General features: G+C 44.8%; 1 protein-coding gene across 1 annotated transcript in view; it reads right to left on the reverse strand.

The window, feature by feature from the left end:
• PEX14 (peroxisomal biogenesis factor 14) overlaps positions 1-14,839 on the reverse strand; it is a 105,703-nt gene that overhangs the window by 83,825 nt on the left and 7,039 nt on the right. Inside the window, exon 2 of the mRNA XM_048824777.2 lies at positions 6,004-6,051. Within this exon, the coding sequence (XP_048680734.1) occupies positions 6,004-6,051 (48 nt within the window). The remainder of the gene's footprint in view (positions 1-6,003; positions 6,052-14,839) is intronic.

Below are 14,839 nucleotides of genomic sequence, written 5' to 3' on the forward strand. Positions count from 1 at the left end.
AGACAGCCCAGGAGACTGAAGTCCTGTTTGCCCACAAAGCATTTACAGAATGGGTAGCGGCAGGGCAAGCTTCCTCATACACACCTCATCCATGTCCTTGAGAGCCCCTTCTCAGGGCGAGAGGTCAAGTCAGTCTCCATGACCCCTTCAGCCTTTGGCACCTCTGCTCAGACTTCCAACAAGGTGACAGACAGCATAATCGCCCAGCAAACCTAAACATTTACTATAATAGAGGGAGACTGCAGGGATGAAATATGACCATGATACAGGCATCTCTCCCCTAGGAACTGGACTGAGACCACAGACTCGTTCCACACAGGACACCAGGGTAGCTCTCAAATAACTTCTGATCACCACAAAGGTGGTCCAGATTAAACCAACAACCCACTAGGAAAAGGATTCACATCCCATTCTCCAATTCCTGCATTGCAAGCATCATCACATGTGCAGACCACCCTTTATGGTAACCACAGTACATCCTGGATCATCCAATACACTCCTGCCACATGGGCATCTCTGTTAACATACGGTGCCAGCACCGGTCTCTGATCTAAAAGCACAACCAGGCCTTGGCTCACACAAGTTCCTCTAAACATCCTTCCTCAAGTCAACTGTAGTGTCAGGATCCCAATATAAACATTACCGCTCTGAACTGAACCGAACCTCACTAATGGTCCAGGAAATCAAACCCAGATACAAACACCAAACTTGTTGACTGTAGCTGTGAGATCAACTTGTAGGATTAAGAGCCTGGAAAATATTGTGGATAGAACTGTTTAATTCTCCTTCCCCCCCTCTCAAATTTATTTTAATTCACATGAAAACGGTGAAAAAAAGAAAAAGGAAAAATTAAAGCGGCAACCCTATAAAAACAATGAAGCCAAACTGTCCCCATGTTCTAACAGGCAGCAAAATGTATTTCCCCCAGGAAATTCAGATGGTTCCAGAGTAGACTGTTTTGCAGCCTACACTCGGAAAGGCTTGGAGTACAGCAATGAATATCACTTTAAAGCACTCCCTTCCCATGTTAACTCAAAAATAGCACTGCAGATAAAGCAGCCAGAAGCTTTCCTGAACTCATAGGTAAGTGCACAGTGAAGCACCTAGATGAGGATGTGGTCTAGTTATTGGAGCAGGGGACTGGGATTCTGGATTCTATTCCTAACTCTGCCACCATCTTGCTGCATTAACTTGGACAAGGCATTTAATCTGTGTCTCAGTTTGCTCTTTTGTAAAATGGAGATACCACTTATACACCTCACAGGAATGTTATGAGAATTAACAAACTAAGGTCTATGAAGTGCTTGGAGATCCTTAGATGGAAGGGGCTGTATAAGTATCATGGCAACTACTAAAGGGGAAGGAGAAGATGAAAGGATGATGAGCCAGAAGGGGTGCATGAAAGGCTTAGGACTTCAACGGGTATCAGCTAATTCTACACTCTACATTCTACAGCAATAATAACCCTCTTTACAATATACTCTGCCTGGGCCCATTAAGCAATGCCCATGCTCCAATGCCTAAGCATGAATACCTGCTACATGAAACAAAAGGGGAAACACCACAGTGACAAGAAAAAGAGAAAAGCTAAGTGATTCTGCAAACACAAGAAAAGGTGGAACTGCTAAGGGACAGGAGGAAAAATATCCTGTTCTCCATGCCAAGAGTCCTCACTAGAAACCGGTTCAGTGATTTACATTTACAAACAGTACTTCTTCCAGACACAAAACAGCAGGTGGGGAGCAAGTACTCAAGCAACTTGTGGAAGGACCTCACTTAAGTGCTTTTAAAGACAGCAAAAAAATAATGGCTCTGGTTTTTCAGGTTCTCTCCCAACCTAGGTTCAGGTCAGGAGACTGGATATCTGTGTGCGTGTGTGAACTTTACAATCCCTACTTATGCTGCTGCTGTAGGTTTGGCAGAAACCAGATCCTGACATCAAACACACTGGAGAGCTATTGAGAAACACTTCAGGGATGGTAAGTTAGATTTAAAAGGCTACACAATGTGACTGCGGAGAGACCAAGAAAAGAAGATAGATTAAAAGAGAAATAGGAGAAAGGAGAATGAAAAAAGGAATGAGAGAGAGAAGACTAAAGAAAAAGGAGAAGGATAGAAAAGGAACAAAAAAGAGGAAAGGAAAGTTCTGATATTTTAACCCAGAGCGGGGTTTTGTTCTCTGTAATTAGGTCTTTTTCACATCCCAGGACTTCGCTTTCAGTGGCTACAAAAAGACAAACCTATTCAAATTCCACATGTACTCAGAGCATTATGGGAGATGGCTGCACAAACAAAAGCCGGGGGCAGCAAAAAGGGACCCAGCAGTGACAGTGATCAGCCGGACTCAAGGAGAGGTTGATCCCACACCAGTGATGACAAATGCAGCTGTAAACAGCAGCGGAGCGAGATGCTGACACTCTGTAACACAAGGTTACGTTTCCCACCACAGAGCTACAAGGCAAATTTTAATGGGCCAAGACGGACAGCAGGGAAATGAGTGTCCGCTCGTCGCTGCAAAAATTACAGCTTCGCCCGCCCCCTGTCCATTCCCCACTATCAATGCTCTACCACAACAACCTCTCATTAGAGAGGATTTTTTAAACGTGGACAGTTTATCATAAGAGGACTGGACAGCTCAAGGGATTAATAATGGGACAAGGAGCCCCCGGCCTCCAGTTTGGTTGTTCCAATCGCACTCAGGTCACAAGTGGCTGAAATTGGAAGTATGCAATGGCTGTAAGGAGACCAGTATGAAATCATTTGGTATGGTTCCACCTTGCAAACCCCCAATAACCCTGACAAGCTGTGTTGTAAAAGCCCATAATGCAACAGAGAGCATGCATATCCTGTTTGCCTGATCCTGCAGAATAAGGAATGCCTCCTGCAAGATACTGAGCACCAGCGGCTCCCACTGAAATCAACAAGCCTGAGCCTGCTCTCTTGCTGAAACTAGTGGGGTGAAGGGTGCTCAGCAGGTAGCATGCACCATTTAGCACCATGCAGGGTTGGGTGCTTGGCTAGCCCCATTCAAGTCACATGCAAAATGCAAGCAGGATTAGACCCTAACATGGCATTCGCTGCCTTGGCATAAGATGCCTGCCTTCTACCTTCTTACCCCACAGCTATCCATGAAAGCACTCTCCTCCCTCCATTTCAGCGAGAACCCATCCTGTGACCTGCTGAGCAGTCCCCAATGAAGTCAAAGGGATTTGGAGGTACTCAGCAGATTTTGGTGACAATTATTTTCTCTTCTACGAGTCTATGAAAACAGGCCTCCCTCTTCTGTTGCTTTATACCAACCCTGAAGTGAGTGGGGCTAAGCCCGGATGCAGAGCTCCCTGCCCAACATACAGCCCACTTGTGGATTAGAGCCAAATTTTGTTCTGCTGTTTATGTGAACATTTTACAGTCTTGTGCTGTCACAGGATGACTGGCCTGTAAGGGTGAGCTAGGACTCGTGCACCTGTGCCTTATCAGCACACCCCCAGTGTGGGACAATTAATTCAGTTTAAAAAAAGTTTCAAAAAGAGTTTGAGGGCCTTCTGGAAAGGAGTTTAATTGTAGTAATTAATTGTGTGGAGCAAAACAAATAGAGCTGGGAGCTCAGCAGTAAGGTGGGATGGCCTAGGGGTCAGCAGTGGCTGGAAAGACCCACCCAGGATCAGTGAAGGGCTGGTAGAGCAGAAGCTGAGCTCCGGAAAAGGGACTCTGAAAAGCAGTCTGGAATTGAGTGAGACTGTGACCCAGAAAGCGGTTGTGGGAATCCCCTACCCCTCTAGTGGGAAGAGGACTGGGACACAGCTGAGGAGGCTGGAGTTTATGTTTAGTGTTGAACAACCTAAGGAGATATCAGGGGAGAAGAACTGTCTTGCCACTGAGGTAGTGCAGAGCACGTCCAAGCCTGTGACAGGTGCCATCTGCCTACAAGGCTGTTGCTGGGCCCAAGCCCCACCGAATACATGGGGGGAGCGGGCATTTTCATGGGGGTGCAGGAGCTGCAGAAGAGAGTGTGGGGTATGTAATCTGGCTCACAGAACTGAACTGTTCATTTAATAAGGCTTCTACAGATACTCAGCTAAGCAATAATGACTCCTAAGCAGATGTGACAGAGGCTCAGAGAGTTTAATATACAAAATTAATTAAAAAATAAGGAGAAAGGCTCCACCTTTCAACAGGGCTCTGATTACCCCAAATGCAGGATTCACCATTATGTGATCAGAGTTAATTTTGGGGTTCTTTGTTATTTATATTTTATATCTATATACACACCCACACATATATAGCTTAGAGACTAACCAATTTATTTGAGCATAAGCTTTCGTGAGCTACAGCTCACTTCATCGGATGCATATTGTGGAAAGTGTAGAAGATCTTTTTATACATACAAAGCATGAAAAAATACCTCCCCTCACCCCACTCTCCTGCTGGTAATAGTTATTACCAGCAGGAGAGTGGGGTGGGGGGAGGTAATTACCAGCAGGAGAGTGGGGTGGGGGGAGGTATTTTTTCATGCTTTGTGTGTATAAAAAGATCTTCTACACTTTCCACAGTATGCATCCGATGAAGTGAGCTGTAGCTCACGAAAGCTTATGCTCAAATAAATTGGTTAGTCTCTAAGGTACCACAAGTCCTCCTTTTCTTTTTGCGAATACAGACTAACATGGCTGTTACTCTGAAACATATATAGCTGTTTTCTTTCCTCTGAACACTTATATAGCTCTGTATAAAGAGGAGAAAATATATTAATTAAATAGAAGATAATGTTAGAGTTGGCCTGGAGAGAGAGCGACTTCTAGACCAGTGCCAGCTGCGAGGATTTGCAGCCTGCTCTGGGCTTCCTAGAAAAATACACTCTCAAAGAACAGGACATCAGCAAGAAACAACAGAGAGGGCAAATCGTGGCACAGGGAGCTTCAACCAATTAGGACATGCTCACAGTGGTATGAGGCAAGAGGAATGTTCATTACAAGGCTTGTGTGCTCAGATTTCCAAATTTACCAGTCCATGAGCAGCAACCCTTCTATAAGATGTGTCTTTAGCCCCACTTTCTAACTCACTGTCTCTAAAGAAATGCTTCCTTCCTTTAAAAAACAGCTCCTGGATGCTCCAGCCAAAGAATCCAAGACACAAGAGGTTTTAATGTTACCAATGCAGGGCCCTTACAGAAAGCAGTTGGGGCTTACCGTTACAGACAGAGAGCCTGGTCCCACATTCCTCATGCACCCCGAACTCCCACTGAAAACAGCACCGGGGGTAAGCTACTGAAGAGACTTAAAGAGAGGAGTGATGTGTTGTTTAGAGCAGCAGAGGGGACAATTATTTTAGCAGTGTTTTGATTGGGCTAGAGGGCCAAGGCGAGAAACCAGGAGATGGTAATATGAAGTTATTGCAGCCCAGGAGAGAAAAATGGTGGCTCAATTCCCAACCCACCGCACTGTAAGAAGATGAAGTTTCTCATGGTTATCATCACACACACAAATCCCAGAGCCCTTTCCAAAACAGTACAAGTCAAAACATTGGCTCACATGCAATACCTTCTGCCAGCAACTTCTGAGTTCACTCCTGGCTTATTTGAGCACACAGTCAACTTGGGATGAGGTTTCTGAACAGGGAGGTTAGTTTTATTGGACAGTAACCTTCAGGACCCAAGCTCAAATCATGTCTCAGAGGTTTTTCTTCAATAGGTTCAGACTCCTCACTAATACACACTGATCAACAGCACACACTATGCACATTTAAGACAGCCCAGGGCTCAGATAAACAAGGAGGACTGACTGACCCACAACTAACCCCTGAAAAAGCAGGAGGTGATGGGCAAAGGTCATAATTCAGAGGTCACCAGCAGGGCAGCATGGGATGGTTTAGACTTTTTCTCTCAGCACAACACGTGCGCCTAAGAAGAGAGAAAGTACTCATGCAAAATGGTTCAACTAAGGGAATAATTTGTAAAACTCAGTTTAATAGTTTGAAAGGAAATTATATTCTGCATCTCGATGAACTCACCAGTGGCTCCCGAGACACGACATTCTCAGTTCCAGGAGAAGAGCCAGTCTGCAAAGAAGAGGGAAAAGAAGAGTGATGTTACAGTGCCACCTGATGGACACATCTAAAAATGCTTGTATGTTAAGGCCCCACAGCACCCGACCAGGATCAGGCACTCACAGCCATTGACATGAATGGCAGCTCTGTCATGAACCAAAGATCACATGTGACCCAAAAGGCCTGGACATCAGAGATGCTAAGCTCCTGCAACTTCCATTTAATCCAATGGAAGCTGCAAGCGCTCAGCACCTCTGAGGAGTCATTAGTTACCATGAGTCAAAGAAATCACTGACAGACAGATCAGTCATGCCATTTTGAAAGAAACATACCTGATAATTACACTTCAGAATTCAATAGCAAGGTGACCTAGTGGACAGAACTTGAGACTGGAAATCAGTATGCCTAAATTCCTAGCTGCACCACTGGACTCACTGTGTGATCCTGGGCAGGCCATTTCCCCTTTCTGTGTGTGCCTCAGTTTTTCCACGTGTAAACTGAAGATAACATTTCACCCACCTCCCAGGGCTTAATGTTTGCAAAGTGCTTTGCGTTCCCCGGGGGGGGGGGGGGTTGCTATAGAAGTCCAAAGTATTGTTATTAAATTGAGTACAAAGGTACATCTCTCTGGTCCAGTGTTTTATTATCCTGTGTAGAAAGACTGAATTTAGTCTAAAGTTTGGCATATCCCATCTCTGGAATAGAACAATGTTTTGCATTTCTTTAGCATCATTCATCCAAGGATTTCAAACCAAATTCATGTTAATTAATTAGACCTCACAGCAACTTTGTGACTTCGACTAGCCACATAGGAAAAGGGAGATGGATTTTTTTTTAAACAGTGAAAAAATATTAGGAAATTTAATCATGAAGTTCCAAAAACCAAACACTATCTATTCCACATCCCATTTATCAATATGGGGCTCAATTTATGAATGATATTTAACACTTGCATGGGAGTTTCTATTTCCAAAGAGCTTTACACTTAACCAAGATACCAAGGTAACAGGCACCTTAGAAATATAGTCAAGTTCATGACTCCCCAGTGAGCTTAGAATTGTCACTCTTGTGTTACAGATGTGGAAACAGAAACACAGAGGGGTGAAGAGAGTTGACAGCTATGTGACCTGAAGCAATGGTCAAGCTGAACTTAGAACTCAGGAGATTCTAGCTTTCAGGCTCAGATCATACTTTAACCTTGTTGACTGCCTCCACAGTCCAAAAGCAGAAATAACTTTATCAAAGACCCATGTTTCACCAGCACAAAACACAGAGGCAAGTTTAGAGCACAGAGGCCCCTTTCCCTAGCACAAGCTGGAGTTTTGTGTGCATGCAAGACCCTCAGCTTAAACCATCAAGTAACACCACAAAGTCTCATCCCATATCTACACTATAAAATTATGTCGACCTAACTTACGTTGACATACAGCCACCACACCGCTTGTGTGTGCACACTTGACTCCTTGCGTCAGCGGTGTGCGCCCTCATCAGGCGCGCTTGTATAGATTGAATTGTCAGGGTGGGGCATTGTGGGATGGCTCCTGAAAGCCAGGAACAGTTGTGCGCACTGATACTGCGTTGACCCAATTACATCACCAGTGACTCTATGCTGCTCTGGGAGGTGGTGTTACTAAATCGGCGCAGAGAGACACTTACGTCGGTGAGAGCGTAATTTAACTGAATACACTTCCAAAGCTAGATCAACACAAGGCAGCTTATGTCAACCTAACCATGTAGTGTAGACCAGGCCTCAGAGACCTTCTCCCCCATTCTGTCTGATTCACTCTTATACAACATATCACACCTACTAAGCATCTCAGGTGTTTCCCATGTTAAAAAATAAGGCACTGCCTGTTAGGAACAAGCATTTACCACAAGAGGGTGCCAATAATTCACTTCACTGCAACCTCATTGTTCTTGGTCGTACTTGCAGCAGTACCAGGACTCAGATATATCCTCTAGGTCCCCATATTGCAGGCCCCATTACCCTTCTATTTCAGTGCAGGAGACAGTATTACATGGCACCAAGACAAGGGTGTCCAAGTGCTAAAGTGCATGACCCCATCTCCAAGCTACTAAGAGGGACACTATCTCCCCAGCTACAAGCTCTTCCACTGGCCTCACATTCACTCTCTCTTGTATATGCACCCGTGCTTTTGAGATTTTATAGCAGGATCAGGGCAAGCCACCAAGTGAGCTTAAAGTCTCGCCTACAAAAAAGTGGGGAAAATCTAGAGATTAAAACAAAAATACACTTGGTGTGGTTTATTTAGAGATCAGGGCTAAGTTAACCCCTTGGAGACTGCGGACAGCTGCATACCTCATAGTAAATACTCCGTAGTCTGGCTGGTTTTCTGGAAAATGCTGGTGTCCAAAGGGTTAAGATCAGGAGGAGGCTTTCAGGAAAGGGAACCCACAGAGTTGAATATCAAAGTGTGGTGGGGCCACCTTTCTTCAGGACATTGTGGGAATTTGGTCGAGTGTTTAAGATGGGAGCTCAGGTGTAAGGATCCTGAGTCCTCCCTGCTCATTTTTGTCACTCTAGGAGCCTTGGGAGTGGCCTTGTGGTTATCTGGTCTGGGGAGCTAAGCAGAGTTCAGTTAATAGCAGTTATGAACAATCTGCAGAGAACGATGCTGGAAAAAAACCGGGTTCACCCTCTGTGAGCATCACCCCTTCTGAGAGATGAAACTGATAACCCTGCAGTCTCCCCCACCTTTAGCAGGTGGCAAACTAGAATTTCCGCGTTGCTAAGCACACAACACCAAATCCAACCTCTAACGCAATTCCCAACAGTTTGGACAGCTAAGATTTCACTCTTCCAAATCTAGAAACAATGTTGCAAGCTCCCACTGTGCATCATCTGGAGGATGGACACTGAAACATCCATTTACCTATTTACTACCAGTGAGTGTGAAATTCTCTCTAGTGAGTTTGAGGATATAAGCAGCCAATTTCTGCAGATTTTAAGCTTTTGTTTTTTTTTAAAATTAAGTTTATGGACCTTATGATTGCAGAGAAAACCTACCAAACATGAAGTGTAACTTACGTAATCGTGACTGCTCAAGTCTGCAGTAAGTCAGCTCCAGTGCCTCTGCAGCTGCTCATTTCTGATGCTTGGGAAAGCTGAGTGAACTGACACAACATTAGTCTGTTTTTCTGCTGTTCTTTGGAACCCCAGGGTTAAGTGTGAAACTTACAAGAATCAGGTCAGGTTTACCATGTTGATGCTTGGGAAAGCACCAGAAAAAAATAATGGAGGTGTTACCTCCAGATGTAGCTTGTGGCCCTCCCCAAAATCTTTCCTTTTGTCCTCTGGCTAACAGGTATCTGGTGCGCCTTTCAAATCCTGGTGAAGAACAGTAGGAGTCTGTGTGTGATATAGGTCTCCCTTCTACAATCCTGAGGGACTACACATTAACAAAAGCCTATATTAGAGCAGATAGATCCTATGACAGCGGAACACAGCCTTGCACAGCTGGTGAGCTACTTAGTCAAAGGGAGTCTATAAACTACAAAATAACTAGGGCATAGAGTCCTGAGGCCATCTCACCACATATTGACACAATGCCACAGCACCAAGGCCACAAGATCCTCCAGGACTTACTTTGACACACTGGTACCTCTTCTCCCCATGCTCTCACCCCAATACTTAATGTACTTAGGCGCCATTTTGGGAGCCCTCTTGCGGTTAACACTTGTGCTGTCTCTGGTGCTGACTGAAAGCCCACTGAAGTCAATGGAAAGACTCCCATTGACTTCAATGGGGTTTGGATCAGAATTTCTGAGAACAGGCAGAGCAAAAGGCACACTGAAAAACCCTTGATGAAACCCTAAAAGCTACATGTGGCTATGGAGCCATTTGTGGAGCATTACTCCTCTATGCCACTGTTCCACAGATATTCTGCTTACAAAAACTGGTTATTCAGAATAAGTATGTCTGGCCCTTCTGTAGCTCTTTCCAAGGAATTCAAAGCAATTTTGCGAGTACTAATTAAGTCTCACACATCTAATGTGAGGTTTAGTTATTCCTATTTTGCAGATATGGAAACTGAGGCAACAAGAGGCTAAGCGATTTGCCTAAGATCACAGAGCAAGTCAGTAGCAAAACATAGAAAAGAACCTACTTCCCTGACTTAACTACTGCAGATTGTACAACTGTAGGACATTCCACTAGTGCCCTGAATATGCCCATATGCACTTTCTTCTGGAGTCTAACCAATATTTGCTGTAAACTCACTCAGCACATGTGGAACATTTGGTTATTCCTGGACTTTGTCTGATGCTGGATGATTAACTCCTCCATAGAAAGCGCAGGATACTATGGGAAACCATACATTACACTTATCAATAGGAATTTGAATTCTGAATACTCATAGGACAAATACTGAAGCACTCTGAGAGCTGCCTTTAAACAGACTGACCATATGCATCTGACTTACAAGTTATTTATGGTATTTCGATTGTATCAGCCATGTTTACTATTGTTTTTAATGGAGATGGAGATGGTGATGGTGCATTTCCCTTGCAGCAAAGCTTTCAAACACAAGAAACTCAAGGGACAATTCAAAGTTTAAGGAGCTAGTCTCATATGACATGGAGCATTTCTCCTCCAGTTCACTGGCTGAGACAATATATTACTGCCATGTGATGTGGCTGGATGTAGAGCTCAGGTGTCTACATTACAGAACACCCCGTCCCTTGTTGCAGCCTCAGCAGAAAGGCCAGAAGATAAACAGGCAAGAGACATTGGCAGATTTGGGGTAAGCTTGCCTTGATATTGCCTCTGAAACAATTAGAGGAATTAAGACTCTGCAGCCGTAAAAGCACTACATTTGCTTTGATCACCTCCTCCCCCAAAACAAAACAAAAAACAGCTGGGCACTGGGACCACCCCAGGCCAGATTAATGTGGCTTTAAAAGTGTTTTTAGCCACACATGTAACATTTTAAACTTTAGGTCCTGGTAGTCTCCTTTATCTCCAAGCTTAATCATAGGTATTGCATTGGTAAGTATGAAAGGTGTAGACCACCAGTGCCTTCCATCTACATCACCATCTCTCCTGTTTCTGTCTCTGACATTAAAATTAGATTCCGCCTGTCTTTAGCCCACTCTGCTCTGCGGCATTATACTGCAGAAAAGAAAAACCTTGTACACTGCAAGCATTGTGCTTATGGGTTATCCTACCCTAGTGGATGCAGCAACCATATTAGTACCAAGTCCCATGTGATGGTCTATACTATTATGGTCACCACTTTTATTAGACTATGATAAATTTTGTATAAAGTGTGCCTTGGGAGATATTAATTGAAGACTCATAATCTGCTGAATATTATTGTCTTGGTAAAATGTGTGTATCAACATTGTATGAGAACATATTAGATTCTACTAAGTATCTTTGTTATAACATGCTCCAAGGTTAAGACAAGCAGGCACAAACCAGATTTTCCAGAGACAAAGACACACTGGCACCCCCAGACAGTTATCAACGAAGTCAAGAGGGTTATCACTTACTTAAGCGGCTATTCTCCACCAATGGGAAGGTGTAAATAAGAAATTTACATTGCATCACAGGAACGTTTCAAACATCACATCCACAACAGACTACACGTCACCATGACTCAGCAAGGATGTTTCTAGCACAAGAAATTGAGTTATAAACGGGGCGGGGAGAGAACGACTTGATTTTACCTCTCCTCCTCCTCCCACCTCTATGCACATTACATCAATGACTCTCAAAGAACTAAACTAAGTGGGGAGTGGTCCCAGGCTGGAAGGAGACCCAGCCTGTGAAATGTACAACAGTGTATGCTGAGGCAAAACCTTTGCTTGTACGTTCACTTAGCTTGTTAAGTCATGTATTAGCTTGCCTATTACTCTTTTATTTCTTTTGTAAACAATCTTGACTTTTATGCATTATCACTTGTAATCACTTAAAATATTTCTGTAGTTAATAAACTTATCTAATTGTTTTATCTTAACCGGCGCGTTTGGATTAAAGTGTGTGGGAAGCTCCATTTGGGATAACCAAGACTGGTGCATATATCATTTTCCTTTGATGAAATGACAGACTTTCTATGAGCTTGCATTGTTCAGTAGTGTGCTGCACAGTACAAGACACACATTTTGGTGGGTGTGGGGGGGAGACAAGGCTGGGACTAAGAATTTGCAGGTATCCCCCTGTATGTAATTCATGAGTGACTGGTCATAATGCTCATGTACAGTAACTCCTCACTTAACGTTGCAGTTATGTTCCTGAAAAATGTGACTTTAAGTGATACGATGTTAAGCGAATCCAATTTCCCCATAAGAATGAATGTAAATGGGGGGGTTAGGTTCCAGGAAAATTTTTTTTGGCCAGACAAAAAGACTCGGCGCCCCCCCCACCCCCCACCTCCTGCCCGTGGCAATCAGCTGGCTTGTGGCGTTTTGGAGGCAGGAGGGAGGAGCAAGGACTTGGTGCGCAGACTCCCCCTCCCTCCCCTCCCTTCTAAACACCACAAGCCAGCTGATTGCCGCGGGCACGAGGCAGGGGACGGAGGGGGGAGGCGCGCCGAGTCCTTGCTCCTCCCCCCTCCCTCGGCAATCAGCTGGCTTGCAGCGTTCAGGAGGCAGGGGAGGGAGGCGGAGCCTGCACACCAAGTCCTTGCTCCTCCCCCCTCCCCCCCGCCTCCTGCCCGTGGCAATCAGATGGCTTGCGGCGTTTTGGAGGCAGGAGGGAGGGGGGAGGAGCGAGGACTTGGCATGCAGGCTCCCCCTCCCTCCCCTCCCTTCTAAACACCGCAAGCCAGCTGATTGCCAAGGGCAGGAGGCGGGGGAGAGAAGGGGGAAGGCACTGATCCACGGGGTCTGCTGGCAGGCGGGAGGCACTGGAGTGGGGGCAGCATAGGGAGGCTGCCAGCTGTGGAGAAAGCAGGCAGCCAAACAATGTAAGAGTGGAGCATTGCACAACTTTAAACGAGCATGTTCCCTAATTGATCAGCAACGTAACAACGAAACAACATTAACTGGGATGACTTTAAGTGAGGAGTTACTGTATTTAATTGGGAGTGAATTTGCATGCTGAAGGCTGTCTGAGCAGGCCAGGTGAAGAAGTTCTGACAGCATAGCAGTGTAAAAGGCACCCCATGCTAGAGAATTAAGGAGACACAGCTGTTCAGTGGTCCAGATTGTACCCTGGGGGAATACCACACCCACTCAGGCAGCAGCTCCATATTTTTAATCCTTTTCTCACTCACACAGACATACTACATGCTAACTTCTGGGTGACAAGAGTCTCAGCTTGTGTGTGTGATTATACAGCCAATTAGGTGTCATTTGTATCCCAAACCAAGTGGCTTGGAAATTTAGAACATTGTTATCTAAGCAACAGCATCATTGCCAAATGTTTTAAAAGAAATTTTAGGTTTTCCAGTGGTATAGGGATTCAGTGTTTGTTAGAAAAATCAGAGGCCAGGGCTGGTGGCTTGCTGAGTTTGAGTCATCAAGTCTATTGCCATAGAGTTTAGAGTTAACAGAAAAGCTGATGCCCGAAGGAAAATTGGAAAACTGATTTTTAAAAACAGTCCTGCTCATCTCTTTGCACTGTCTCTCTACTCTTCCCCTGATTTTATTATTAGGGACATTCACAGAAAAGAAGGATCTTTGTTGTTATTTGATTTATTAAAGGAAGCACTGTCACCGTCCATGAGTCTAAGAGGGCACCAAAAGTATATTTAGTAAACAAAAAATAAATCTTTTACAAACCCCAATAGAAACATTTATGGCCTTTTTAGAATTTTAACAGGAATCATGCTGAGTACTAAGGGCTTGTCTACACGTACATTTTATAGCGCTCTAACTTGCTGGCTCAGAGGTGTGAAAAATCACCCCCCCCCCCGAGCGCAGCAAGTCTGAGCGCTTTAAAGCGCTAGTGTAGACAGGCTCCCAGCACTCGGAGCTAATCCCCTCGTGGAGGCGGATTACCAGGAGCACTCGGAGAGCTCTCCCCCAGCGCTCACGTGTGACCACACTCGCATGCTGCTGCGGGAGCACTCCCGCGACAGCGCTTTGACGTTTCCAGTGTAGCCATGCCCTCAGTATTAACAGACCACACAGGGTGGTGATAATACTCAACACCCTCATGCTGAACTATGTGCAAACAAACAAACAAACAGCATCAATGGGGAAAAAGTCAATTCATTTTTTAGTTCTTTCAGCTTCAATTTAAAATTCCCACTGACTTCAATGAAAGTTGGATTGGACTCTGCATTAGTCATATTGGTAAAGACATCTGTTACGACTTTTTTTAGCTCAACAATGTCTCCCTTAAGAGTCCAGCCACCCCTGCTGTCTATTGCTCTCTTGGAGGCTTCATTCTGTGTTTCTTCCACCCAATACTACAAGTCGCTGGGTGCTTTCAAATCCCACTGAGATCAATGGAAGGGGAGGGCACTTGGCATCTCACAGGATCAAGCCTTGCCTGAGGACTTAACTCACTGCAGTGGAAATGTTAACAATGTCACAGACAGAGGGTGAGGACTCCAGGTGGGGAAGACAGCAGCCAAAAGCTGATGGATGTGGAGAACAACAATGATCCTAATTAATTTCCACTCGGGTACACAGAGTAGTGAGCAGGGAAGGGGAGAAAATGTCACAAACAAGCAGGATTATTCCAAAGTAGAATATCCTTTTAAAACTACCACAGAACAGCAGCTGCTCTTTAACCACACATTGAGTGCTGCCTCACACACCTGGGGCAACACACACCTCCAGAGCTGCCCTATGTATCAGCTGGATCACTCCTGGAGTGATAACATCC

The sequence above is a fragment of the Caretta caretta genome, chromosome 18 (assembly GCF_965140235.1).
Source record: "Caretta caretta isolate rCarCar2 chromosome 18, rCarCar1.hap1, whole genome shotgun sequence".
NCBI lineage: Eukaryota > Metazoa > Chordata > Testudines > Cheloniidae > Caretta > Caretta caretta.